At 47.6% G+C, this 13937-nt stretch overlaps 1 protein-coding gene across 1 annotated transcript; it reads left to right on the plus strand.

Annotated features, from left to right (window-relative positions):
* The first annotated feature begins 1961 nt into the window (after positions 1-1961).
* ERP29 (endoplasmic reticulum protein 29) lies at positions 1962-13363 on the plus strand. Its single transcript, XM_028741320.2, has 3 exons — positions 1962-2146; positions 8211-8349; positions 11946-13363. Exons 1-3 carry the CDS (start codon positions 2003-2005, stop codon positions 12449-12451), a joined length of 789 nt encoding a protein of 262 aa, XP_028597153.2. The 5' UTR covers positions 1962-2002; the 3' UTR covers positions 12452-13363.
* Positions 13364-13937: the final 574 nt, after the last annotated feature.

Here is a 13937-nt window from a genome sequence, read left to right on the forward strand (position 1 = left end):
TGGGGCCCTTTAGATGTCCAGCTGTCCTTTGCCAACAACAAATTGTCACTGTTTTTTGGGTTGAATATATGCTATATGGTCATTTATGGACCTAATAGGTATCTAAAGCCTTCTGCACGTAAATATGTATTTTATCAAAGTAATTGTTGAACTGAAATACAATTAAGAAGTATATTAACAGTGAAATACAATTAAGAAGAAGTATATTAATAGTGAAATAATTATTAAGCTCTTAACTTAAAATAATTGGGGGTCCATTACTTACATCATAGGAGCCGACACATCACAAAACACTTGTTGCTGTATGTAGGTTTTTGTTTTGTATCTTACATTTTGGAAATGTACACCCAGTTTTTTTCGCCTTTAAATTTTTTGGGAGCCCCCAAAAGAGTGTGGCCTTAAGCTATAGCTTGTTTATCTTATACATGTCTGCGATACAGAGTTGGGCTTGCTTTTATTGCAATGCAATGACAAGGGGGAAAGGCACTCTGCCATAGCTGTCAACGTTTCCCTTTTTTAAAGGGAAATTCCCTGATTCCAAATAGGATTCCTCGCAAGAAAAGGGAAAAGCTGATAGCTATGCACTCTGTGTGAAAAAGTGAGGAGGAATTAAAGAACCTTTTAATGAAGGTGAAAGAAGAGAGCGCAAAATATGGTCTGAAGCTCAACATCAAAAAAACAAAGATCATGGCCACTGGTCCCATCACCTCCTGGCAAATAGAAGGGAAGAAATGGAGGCAGTGAGAGATTTTACTTTCTTGGGCTCCATGATCACTGCAGATGGTGACAGCAGTCACGAAATTAAAAGATGCCTGCTTCTTGGGAGAAAAGCAATGACAAACCTAGACAGCATCTTAAAAAGCAGAGACATCACCTTGCCAACAAAAGTCCGTATAGTTAAAGCCATGGTTTTCCCAGTAGTGATGTATGGAAGTGAGAGCTGGACCATAAAGGCTGATCTCCGCAGAATGGATGCTTTTGAATTATGGTGCTGGATGAGACTCTTGAGAGTCCCATGGGCTGCAAGAAGATCAAACCTCTCCATTCTTAAGGAAAATCAGCCCTGAGTGCTCACTGGAAGGACAGATTGTGAAGCTGAGGCTCCAATACTTTGGCCACCTCATGAGAAGAGAAGACTCCCTGGAAAAGACCCTGATGCTGGGAAAGATGGAGGGCACAAGGAGAAGGGGGCGACAGAGGACGAGATGGTTGGACAGTGTTCTCGAAGCTACGAACATGAGTTTGACCAAACTGCGGGAGGCAGTGGAAGACAGAAGTGCCTGGCGTGCTCTGGTCCAGGGGGTCACGAAGAGTCTGACACGACTAAACGACTAAACAACATGTACTCTGCACATGCTGCTTGAACCTTGCATTGCAAGTGTGGGCCTTCCTTGCCGCAAAACAGGAGACGGGAGAGAAGGCATGAGCAAAGCAGCATGGGGCGCCGGGGCTGGATCCTGGGGCAAAGGAAAGCCGTGCCTCTCTGCAACATAGTAAAGGTAAAGGGATCCCTGACCATTAAGTCCAGTCGTGGCCGACTCTGGGGTTGTGGCGCTCATCTCACTTAATTGGCCAAGGGAGCCGGCGTACAGCTTCTGGGTCATGTGGCCAGCATGACTAAGCCACCTCTGGCAAACCAGAGCAGTGCACGGAAACGCCGTTTACCTTCCCGCCAGAGCGCTACCTATTTATCTACTTGCACTTTGACGTGCTTTCAAACTGCTAGGTTGGCAGGAGCAGGGGAGCTCACCCCGTTGCGGGGATTTGAACCTCCGACCTTCTGATCGGCAAGTCCTAGGCTCTGTGGTTTAACCCACAGCGCCACCCGCTTCCCTTCCCTGCAACACCCCCCCTCAAAAAAAAGGAACCCCGCATGCATGCCCCGCCCCCCTTAAATGAGGCGGCCCTTTGAAGTGCCTGGGAGGGAATCCAGCCTTTGGTCACGTGGCCATGCCCAGCAAAGCCCCTCCCTCCCTGTAGAAGCTTCCACATTCGCCCAGCAATGCACCGGGTCGCCTTGGCTATGGGGATCCCTCGGCGGAGCGCCCTGCTGCTCCTGTCGCTGCTGCTCTGCTTGGCCCTGGAGAGCAGCTGCGCTTTGCACACCAAGGGCGCCCTCCCCCTCGACGCCATCACCTTCTACAAGGTAGAGCAAATGGCCTTTTATTTCGTTTTCTTAAGGGGGGGGGGATGATGCTGGAAACCACACTTGCATGCTTTTTTGGGGAGGAGGAAGGAGGGGGGGGGATTTCTGCTCCGATTCCTCCCTCCTCCGGGCGGACATAGGGGCATCTCTCTCAAATCATGCCCAAAATTGCAAATTGCATTTGCAAAGCGTTGCGCGCCCGGTTTGCTTCTTGGGTAAAGCGATTGCCCATCGCGCCTGCTCTCTGCTTGGGATGGCGCGCCTGAAAAGGGATCAGCTGCGCAACCGGCCCCCTCCCCATATTACTGGGTGGCAGAGGGCATATTCCAACTGGATTATGGGGGGGGGGGTGGAGGGGGCGCGCCCGTTGGCATGAAGCAGGAAAGAAGGGGAGGGGGTGTTGGAGAGGACAAAGGCGACCTGGAAGCAGGCTAGGTGCAGCCATACTAACGAGAATCCCCGCGCATACAGTATTTGCCTTAGGTTTTTATTTATTTTTATTTTATTGCTGTTAGATCCCCCTTTTCATCCAGGGAACGCTCAAGGTGGCATGGATAGTTCTCCTCCCCCTTTTATCCCCAAAATAACCCTGAGAGGTAGGTTAGGCAGAGAGTGAGAGACTGGCCCAAGGTCACCCAGTGAGCTTCAGGGCTGAGTGGAGGATTTGAATCCAGGTCTGCTTTTTACACACACCAGCTTGGCATCACATTTTCAGGACACAAAAGGCCTCTGAACACAACATAAATCTCACCCTGAATTATTTTAGCCCCGCTGCCTTAAATTATGTTATCTGATCATACAGAATCATGCATGTTGATAGCAATAGATTGCAATATTGATTCAATGGACTGGATTAAATTAAAAATAGAGCCTTTATACCACTGTTACTATTGATATTCCTATAGTATCCTGTGTTTTTGTTGGGGGGGGCGGAAGGAGTGCTTGTGCCTGTTTTCTTAGAAATAACCTCCGCTGTCTTCAGTGGAATTTACTCCTGTGTAACTCCACAAGTATTGCAAGTGGGGCGTTTCACTCCCACTTCTTTCTCTGCCCTTAGTTTCTGATATGCAGCCTGCAGTTTAATTGCAAAATTTGTCTCCTTGCTCCACCCAGGCGAGGGAAGTGGCTTCAGACAGTCACCAATCATGGTTGTCCAAGTGGATGCCAAGGGCAGTGCAAACTTGCTTCGCTTTCCAGGGTGAGGAGGGGCACGATTCCTGAATCAGCACCAAGGATTTCTCCCCTGAGCAAAATGAAGTGAGAGTACCCCTGAGAATATGCAGAGGGCTCATTTCTAAGCAAGCGTATGGAAGGATCAGTCCTGGAGTGGTGGGTGGAAAATGGGTTCAAGACAAATTAAGAGTCCCAGCGACTCATTTTGAATACACACACACACACACACACACACACACACACACCACACCCTCCCCATTGTATATTCCTAGCCTCAGAGGTGTACTTCCTCTTGATATGGAGAATTTATTTTCCTGTAATATATAATACGCGGGACGCATATTATAGTATATAATATATAGGGACGCGGGTGGCGCTGTGGGTTAAACCACAGAGCCTAGGACTTGCTGATCAGAAGGTCGGTGGTTTGAATCCCCGCAACAGGGTGAGCTCCTGTTGCTCAGTCCCTGCTCCTGCCAACCTAGCAGTTCAAAAGCACGTCAAAGTGCAAGTAGATAAATAGGTGCCACTCCGGCGTCTGGTTCGCCAGAAGCAGCTTAGTCATGCTGGCCACATGACCCAGAAGCTGTAACCAGCTCCCTCGGCCAATAAAACAAGATGAGCACCGCAACCCCAGAGTTGTCCACGACTGGACCTAATGGTCAGGGGTCCCTTTAATATATAATAAGCCAGCAGTAGACCTCATCTTCCAGCAAAACGTTAAGAACATACAAAGACCCTGCAGGGTCAGGTTAATGGCTCATCTAGTCCGTCATCCTGTTCTTGCAGTGGCCAACCAGGTGTCTGTGGGAAACCTGCAAGGAGCTTCTGACCACAAGAACTATCTTCTTTTCTGTGGTTTCCAGAAGCTGGTTGTCAGAAGCATTGCTGCCTCCAATTGTGGAGCCCAGAGCATAGGCAGTTGGCTAGTAGAAGCCATCAGTAACCCTCTCTTCCATTCAGGTATCTAAAGAAGTGTGCATGCACACGAAAGCTTATACCCTAACAAACTTAAATAAAGAAATAATAATTTTTTATTTATACACCACCCTTCCCAGTTTAGAAAACCGGGCTCAGGGCGGCTAACAACAAATTTAAAACACTTAATTGATGCAAAAAGAAAAAAGAAAAGCATAAAATACAGTATAAACCGTGAATAACAATAAATTCAGAATTCAAAAATCAATTTAGGGGGGAAAATCCATCCAATAAACATTAGATGATCACCAGGGCTAGCTGGCTAAATTAGTCCTATTTGGGCCAGTGAGGAGACCAGGGGAGAATTAGCTGTGGGATCCCAGAGCGGGTAATCTCATAAAAGGGGAGGGGGAGGGAAGGAAGGCGAATAAAAGATCAGACTTAAGTTCAAATTGAAAGCCAGGCGGAATAGCTCTGTCTTAAACTTAGTTGGTCTCTAAGGTGCTACTGGACAATTTTTTAATTTATTCCTCTCTTCCATTAATTTGTCTAATCGTCGAATCATATAATTGTAGAAGGAACCCAGGAATATACACCTGTCCCATGCAGGGATCAAACCTGCAACCTTATCAGCACCACACTCTGACCAACTGAGCTACATACCCCCCCTGCCCTAAATTACATTTCCGAAAAGAAGTAAGAGGTGGGGAGGTAACCAGAAATGGATTTTTGTGTGTGGAAGGACTGTGAGGTCCATTCAGTTCTACCACTCAAAATAAATTCCCGGGCTCATAATTCTGTATGAAAGATCTTTTGCTCCCAGCTCTACTCAATGGGTCTCCTGGGAGTCTAGTTAAAAACAAAGCAGATCCCATGAGCATAGCATCTGTGTACCCCTGCTAGATCATATATGTTAGATTATATGTAGCGGTATTATTGCACCTGTGCTTGACTGGAATTTCAACCAGCTTAAAGAGCTTAATAATAATAATAATAATAATAATAATAATAATAATAATAATAATAATTTATTTGTACCCCGCCCATCTGGCTGGGTTTCCCCAGCGACTCTGGGTGGCTTCCATAGAAACCAAAAATACACTAAGATATCACAGATTAAAAACTTCCCTGAACTTAAGATGTCTTACTGAATGTCAGGTAGTTATTTATCGCTTTGACATCTGATGGGAGGGCGTTCCACAGGGCGGGCGCCACTACCGAGAAGGCCCTCTGCCTGGTTCCCTGTAGCTTTGCTTCTCGCAATGAGGGAACCGCCAGATGGCCCTCGGTGCTGGACCTCAGCGTCCGGACAGAACGATGGGGGTGGAGACGCTCTTTCAGGTATACTGGGCCGAGGCCGTTTAGGGCTTTAAAGGTCAACACCAGCACTTTGAATTGTGCTCGGAAACGTACTGGGAGCCAATGTAGGTCTTTCAAGACCGGTGTTATGTGGTCTCGGCGGCCGCCCCCAGTCACCAGTCTAGCCGCCGCATTATGGATTAGTTGTGGTTTCCGAGTCACCTTCAAAGGTAGCCCCACGTAGAGCGCATTGCAGTAGTCCAAGCGGGAGATAACTAGAGCATGCACCACTCTGGCGAGACAGTCCGTGGGCAGGTAGGGTCTCAGCCTGCATACCAGATGGAGAGGAATTATGCTGAGGAATTGAATGGAAGCGCTAGGGTGCAACAACTTTATAATTTTTGGAAAAGAACTTAGGATTCCTATCTTGCTAGCTGCATTTCCAGAGTACGTTTGCGTGTAGTCATAGCCGCTCAAATTTTATTAGCCTACTGTTAACATGAAGCACTTCTGCAGCAAAGTCCAGGCATTTTGCACTTATTACCTTGCTAAGTCAAAATTAAGCAAGGCTGCCTCAGAGGCGTGGGAACTAGAGCGTCTCTGCCTAAAGCCTGGGAACTGTGCAACTCCAGACAAGTCACATCCTGCACTTTTGTGCCCTGCAGCAGTTCTGTCCGATAAGTGGGGTGCAGCAAGAAACCCCACCTCCGTGCATTTCAAAAATATTTAAATTACTAAATTTTATTAAATTTTTAATAACCAAGAACAAACATCATATTTCCCTTTGCCCTTTTTTTGTTAAATGAGACTATCCCTGGAGAATAGCCTGTTTTACCCTCCTGTAAAATGAGCTCAGTGACATCCAACTCTGCAGATTCACATGAGGATTGCACCTTAGAATAGCTTTTTAAGTGAGATGCTTGGCAGGTAGAAGGGCCATGCTCAGCGGTGGGGCAGCTGCCTTGCATGCAAAAGGCTCCCTGGCCTGGCGAGGTGGACTAATGGCATGGCTCAGTGCATTATTGGAAATGTGGCATATATGCTATTGTTGTTGTTGTTTAGTCGTTTAGTCGTGTCCGACTCTTCGTGACCCCCTGGACCAGAGCACGCCAGGCACTCCTGTCTTCCACTGCCTCCCGCAGTTTGGTCAGACTCATGCTGGTAGCTTCACGAACACTGTCCAACCATCTTGTCCTCTGTCATCCCCTTCTCCTTGTGCCCTCCATCTTTCCCAACATCAGGGTCTTTTCCAGGGAGTCTTCTCTTCTCATGAGGTGGCCAAAGTATTGGAGCCTCAGCTTCAGGATCTGTCCTTCCAGGGAGCACTCAGGGCTGATTTCCTTCAGAATGGAGAGGTTTGATCTTCTTGCAGTCCATGGGACTCTAAGAGTCTCCCCCAGCACCATAATTCAAAAGCATCAATTCTTCGGCAATCAGCCTATTAGTACAGTATATAAAGCCAGTAGCTACTGGGGACCAGTTTACCTGTGAGATTGCCTTACAGCATAAATGCCCACTCAACTACTTTGGTATACGGAATTGACACAGATGCCGCATAATACCTGTATCTGCATTTGTAAGAAATCAGTCTTTTAGTATGATAGTCAGCAGCCTAAAACCACTGCCTGTTGACATCAGACGGGTGCCTTCACTGTCCTCGTTTTGGTGCCTGCTGGAAACCTGAAGGAGAGTCTCTATCCCCATCGTTGAGCCCGGACACTGGCGGTTCCTTCCCTGCAAGAAGTGAAGTTACAGGGAACCAGGCAGAGGGCCTTCTCAGCAGTGGCACCCGCCCTGTGGAACGCCCTCCCGTCATGTCAAGAAAATAACTATCTGACTTTTAGAAGACATCTGAAGGCAGCCCTGTTTGAGGAAGCTTTTAACATTTTATGTTTTATCGTGTTTTTAATATTCTGTTGGGAGCCGCCCAGAGTAGCTGGGGAAACCCAGCCAGATGGATGGGGTATAAATAATAATAATTATTATTATTAATAATAATAATTTAGGCAAACACACCCACCAATGTAGAATGTTGACGTGTTTTAATCTGTTTTTCGCTTATCGTCAATTTTGAAATTTCGAATGTTTTAAACAGCTGCTTTTAACTGTTTTCGATGATAACACAGAATCCTATTGGCTGAAGATATTTTAAGACTGAATTAATTTGTATTTGCAAATTTATATAAGATTACTGATTACTTACACAAGATTGTCTTTTTTCTTTTGTTTTTTGTTTATTTAAGATTGTTTTTTCTATGAATTTAAATAAAGTATGGCTTTAAAAAAATATTTTAAGATCTAGTGTCGATTGACTAAATTATTTCTGGAGGTCTAGGAACTTAGCTAGAGTTGGGGGTCAGCACTGGTGTTTGAGAAGGAGCAACACAGTGCCTCTCTCTTTTTAAGCGCATGCTGAATTCCAAAGGACCATTCCCAGTCCCCAGCAATAACCAATGGTCAAGGATGATGGGACTTACTGCCCAGTCATTATTGAGGGAGACAGGCAGGGTGGGGACAGGTTCCTTATCCCAGCTGTAAAGGTTGTGTGACCACTGACAGCTTCAGGTTAGATGTTCAGTAGTCAGAATGCCCCAGGTGTTTTGCAAGTGACTTTGGAAACCAGATCACTTCCAGACACCGCACATTCAGAGCTTTTGTGGTGCTTTCCTTTTAGGTGATCCCGAAGCACAAGTTCGTGCTGGTGAAATTTGACACCCAGTATCCTTACGGAGAGAAGCAGGATGAGTTCAAAAAGGTGGCCGAAAGCTCAGAATCCAGTGACGATTTGTTGGTGGCCGAGGTGGGGATATCAGGTGAGAGGCTTATGGCGGACTTGTGCACAGATTATGAGGTCTATTAATTTATCTTTTACTTCTTTTCTTTTTTAAAATGGATGCCAGATTAACTGTTGTATCTCTTAACACTGTGCAAACACCAGTAAAGGAGGCAGGGCTTTTTGCTTAGGATAAGCTGATCAGAATGATGGCTTTCCTCCTGAATCTCTGCAAACATCTTTTCCTCCTGGCTGATGCAACATACTGAGTTTAAAGGTAAAGGTAAAGGTACCCCTGCCCGTACGGGCCAGTCGTGTCCGACTCTAGGGTTGTGCGCTCATCTCACTCAAGAGGCCGGGGGCCAGCGCTGTCCGCAGACACTTCCGGGTCACGTGGCCAGCGTGACAAAGCTGCATCTGGCGAGCCAGCGCAGCACACGGAAACGCCGTTTACCTTCCCGCTAGTAAGCGGTCCCTATTTATCTACTTGCACCCGGAGATGCTTTCGAACTCCTAGGTTGACAGGCGCTGGGACCGAGCGATGGGAGCGCACCCCGCCGCGGGGATTCGAACCGCCGACCTTTTGATCAGCAAGCCCTAGGCGCTGAGGCTTTTACCCACAACGCCACCCGTGTCCTCTATACTGAGTTTAGCAGAGCTTTAATTGTATTAACTGGTTGACATTGCTGAATATTGTGTGTGTGTGTGTGAGAGAGAGGGAGAGAGATGGTCTTGTGGATTATTAAGAAATAGAGAGTAAACTCACTATCTGACTAAGATAATGAATTTTTTGTTTTTCAGGGGTTAGGGGAAGAATTTGTGTTGAAGATGCTTAGAGGGAGGCAGAACAGACAGGCATGGCTTTAATTTCCTCTTTCCCCCTGCCATTGCCCAGTCTGCAGGAGAAATTTTTCCTAAGTTCCCCACTCCCATGCAAATTCCATGCAAATTTTGATTTGAGAAGCAGGAAAACCATGTGAGAGAGAGCTAGTCATTACTGATTTTTATGTTATATGGGTGGAGTGAGAAAAGGTGCTACACACAGCCAGAAACACAGTGCTTACCGTATTTTTCGCTCCATAAGACCATAAGACGCACCTAGTTTTTAGAGGGGGAGTGCAAGGGGGGAAAATTTTTTTAAGGGAGCGCTGAGCAGAGCATGTATGCATCCCAGGCTCTGCTCAGCGCTCCCTTTCACGAGCTGTGCCTAGCGTGTGTGGGGCGCTTGCAGGCTTTTCCCCAGGAGGGAGAAGGGCAGCTCCGCACAGCTCGTGAAAGGGAGCGTGGCTCTTGGGGGCTTTGTGGGAGGTGGGGGAAGGGACTGAGGGGCTGCCCTCTGTCCCTTCCCCCCACCTCCCACAAAAGCCAGCAAGAGCTGTGCGCTCTTTAAAGGGAGCACGGCTCTTGCGGGCTTTTCTACGAGGTGGGAGAATTCCCCCACCTCTTGCAAAAGCCAGCAAGAGCCCTTCTCCATCCTTAGGGAAAAGCCCGCAAGAGCCGCACACACGCTACGCACGGCTCTTTAAAGAGCGCACGGCTCTTGCGGGCTTTTCTACGAGGTGGGGGAATTCCCCCACCTCCCGCAAAAGCCAGCAAGAGCCGCACGCTCTTTAAAGGGAGCACTGCTCTTGCGGGCTTTTCTACGAGGTGGGAGAAGGACAGCCCGTCAGTGACAGGCTGCCCTTCTCCCTCCTCGGGGAAAACCCCGCAAGAGCCGCACGGAGCGTGTGTGTGGCTCTTGGGGGCTTTTCCCGCCTGCCTCCTGCCTGCATTCGCTCCATAAGACGCACACCCATTTCCCCTTACTTTTTAGGAGGGAAAAAGTGTATCTTATGGAGCGAAAAATACTGTACTTCATTATTTCTAAGCTTGATTGTTTTGTGATGCGGTGGAGGAGCTTGAACCCTTAGAGCAGTGTTGCCCAACCTCGGGTCTTGAGCTGTTTTTGAACTACAACTCCCATCATTCCTAGCTAGCAAGCCCAGTGGTCACAGATGGTGGGAATTGTAGTCCGAAAAAATGCTGGAGACCCAAGGTTGAAAAACACTGCCTTAGAGAAACAGGGGCACTCTCATTCCATTTATCTGCTCCTTGTCAGAGAGGGAGAAAATGTAGCAGCGTAAAAGTTTCCTCCTGGATCAGGCTAACGGCCCATCTAGCTCAGCATTCTGCTCTCACAGTGGCCAGCTAGATGGGAAACCCCCGAGCAGGATCCGAGCACCTGCAGTTCTCAGCAGCTGGTAGTCAGGTGCATGATGCAGCCGACAGTGGATGTACAATACCTTCCATAGCATTTGTCATGTCTCCTGCCGGTTTGAAAGTCGCCGATTGCGTTTTGCTTTTTGCAAAATTCGTGTTGACTGCACCAACGAATCGCAGGAAACCCTCTGTGCGTGTTTGCTTAAAAGGAGCTGGGATTTGGAGAGAGAGAGAGGTTGCATGGCTTGCAATGTGTTGAGTTATGAGGTATGGGGTATTTTGAGGAAGCATAAGACTGGTGTGTGTGTGTCTGTGCATGCTCCTTTCTGCATCATCACTTTGCCTGGGAATGTGCAAGGCATGTTGCGTGACAAGTGCTGTTTCCCAGCCCCACACCGTACACAACCCCCTTCCGTTTTGCTATGGAAATGGGAGAAGCCTCTGCCGGCCCAAGGGAATCCATGATTTTACGCAAGTGAGCAGTGATCTCCCATTGCAAGCAGGAGAGTTCTGATATGGGATTCTCCCCTCTGCAGGGGGCAGGCTTTCCCTACTGGCTAGATGGGTCTTTACCATGTGTTCACTGGTCAGGATATTAGCCTTTTATTAAACGGTATTTGGTTTTGTGTGTGTGGTTTTATCTGTTTTTAATTATCTTACGTGTGAATCGCCCTGAGACAGTGGTTTAGAAGGCGATTAAGGAATTAATTGTAATAATAACATGGTGCTTCCCCAGAATAGAGATCCCCGCTAAGTTAAGTTAGGCCTAAACGGCCTCAATCCTGTATACCTGAAGGAGCATCTCCACCCCTATCGTTCTACCCGGACACTGAGGTCCAGCGACAAGGGCCTTCTGGCGGTTCCCTCATTGCGAGAAGTGAGGTTACAGGGAACCAGACAGAAGGCCTTCTCAGTAGTGGCGTCTGCCCTGTGGAACACCCTCCCTTTAGATGTGAAGGACATAAGTAGCTATCTTATCTTTAAAAGACATCTGAAGGCAGCCCTGTTTAGGGAAGTTTTTAATATTTAATGCTGTATTGTTTTTAACACTCAATTGGAAGCCGCCCAGAGTGGCTGGGGAAACTCAGCCAGATGGGCGGGGTATAAATAATACATTATGATGATGATGATGATGATGATGATGATGATAATGTGGCACTTACTTCGGTGTGGGTATAGGACTCAGCTCCTCTGTCCCGAGTCTAGAACATTTCAAAATGAAAAACGATACAGTCCAGATTTAGACACTTTAAAAACCCACAGGTTTCAGTGAGAAAGACTAGTATATGTTTATTCACTGAAACCAGGGCGGTTCAACCGCAGCTGTCTGGGAACATGTTGCATGAGTTTTTGGGCTTCCCATTGGGGCATTGTAGGATTGCAGCCATAGCCCCATTTTCAAGCCCTGCTGTTTTATTATCGGTCTTCTGTTTGCAGATTATGGTGACAAGCTGAACATGGAACTGAGGGAGAAGTACAAGCTTGATAAAGACTCTTACCCGGTTTTTTACCTGTTCCAAGATGGCGACCTGGAGAACCCTTTGCCTTACCCTGGGCAGGTCAAAGCGAGCTCCCTGCAGCGCTGGCTGAAGAGCCGGGGGATCTACATGGGGATGCCGGGGTGCCTGAAGGAGTTCGACGCCTTGGCCAGCAAATTTGTGGGTGCCACGAAAGAGCTGGAGCGCCAAGCCCTCCTGGAAGAAGGGCGGAAGCTCCTGGCCAGGGCGAAGGAGACAGAGCAGAAGTCCTCGGAGCAGTACGTCAAGGTCATGAGCAAAATCCTCGCCCAGGGGGACCAGTTTGCCGCCAGCGAAGTCTCCCGGATCAGCAAGCTCATTGAGGAGAACAAGATGAGCGAGGGCAAGAAGGAGGAACTCCAGAAGCGCTTGAACATCCTTGCTTCCTTCCAGAAGAAGACCAAGGAGGAAAAGGAGGAACTTTGACATGCTAGAATCTTAAGTGGGTCGAGGTCCCGATCTGGTGCTCCTTCATGCAAGCAAAAATGCCCTGCTCTCTTTTAACGAATTCCCCTCATAGAGAAGCTTCCCACATACACACATGCACACCCTTTTTAAACTTTTATTTTGAACGAAAAGCATCCCTTAGGTGCCACTCAGAACAGTACGGAGACTGCCATCGGTCCCAGCACTGTTGAGAGCATTTCAGGTAGAAGATCCGTTAATCCTTTGTTTCAAAAGGCAAAAAAATAAATAATCTTTCCTTCCCCCTTGCCCTTTTCTCCTCCTCTAAGAAAAAAGCTTCTCCTCACAGGTGTCGTCCATGCCAGTTGTGTTTCCAAGATGGCCGCCCTCAGGACTTGGCGTAGCTTCTTCTTCACTGGTGGGGTTTTCAAAATGGCTGCACTTGGAACACAAGGCGACCTGTTGTCATTGCTTGAATTCTCAAGGTGCAGCCAATCCTGGCCCCACCAGGCCTGTAACATTGTGGACCGTGCCGGCTGGCCCACAACCAACACAGAAGGCTTATTGAGTCATTGGGTGGGGAGAGTTGCCAGATATTCATGGCGGGCTGCAGTCAGGGTGGTGAGCTCAAAATGGCCGCCCTCAGAATGGTGCTTGGTGTTCTGGCGGGCAATGGAAGAAGATGGCCGCCCTCCCTGTTTTTGTGTGATCTGTGCTGAGGAATTCAACCATCTGAGCAAGCAGGGGGTGGAATTATTTGTGTGTGTGTGTTTTTGGGAGCCCAGGTTTGGCCAAAGCAAAACATGCATTTGAGATGGGGAGGCAAAAATGGCGTTCGTCTCTTTACTGACCAGTATTTGCAAAAATGTTTTTGGAGGGGAATTACATGGGTACTTAATTTGCTAATAAAGGTTATTGGGCGGAAAATTCAAAGTCGGGTAATTATTTCCCTCCCATTTCTTGCTGCTTTTGTCAACAAGATTAGCGTTGCCCTCTGCTGAGCGAAAGAAAATGGAGCTCTCATTCAATCTGAACTCTTGCTCAGAGTAGTTTGCGATTTGTGAGAACTGATTGTGGAAGTTGGCACTTCAATATGATTGATTTTCCTCCTTTTTTGTTTTAAATAAACTTTTAAGTGTTTGAGAACAAACTGCCCGAGGTGGGAATGCTGAGATTGGAGTTTATGTTCTTCCCTTTATCAAAACCAGCAACAATGGGGGCGGCAGTTTGGATTGGGGGCATGAGAGAGCGAGGCAAAAGGTTAGACCCTCTCCCCTGTGCTGTGCTGCAGCCTAATCCAAATTAAGTGTGCAAATCTGCAGCTGCTTTTTTTAAAAACAAAAAACGGTGGAAGCATGGGGACTTCTGGTTGGGGAATGCCCCCTGTGCTGTCCCTAGCTTGGCCCTCCGTGTAGCAGGGAAAACCTTCGGACATCACCCTACTAATGTCTGGAGACCTGATTCGAGAGCCCTGATCTCCAGTCCTCTTCAGTTTCACCAAGCTTCA

Source organism: Podarcis muralis, chromosome 7 (genome assembly GCF_964188315.1).
Source record: "Podarcis muralis chromosome 7, rPodMur119.hap1.1, whole genome shotgun sequence".
Taxonomy (NCBI): Eukaryota; Metazoa; Chordata; class Lepidosauria; order Squamata; family Lacertidae; genus Podarcis; species Podarcis muralis.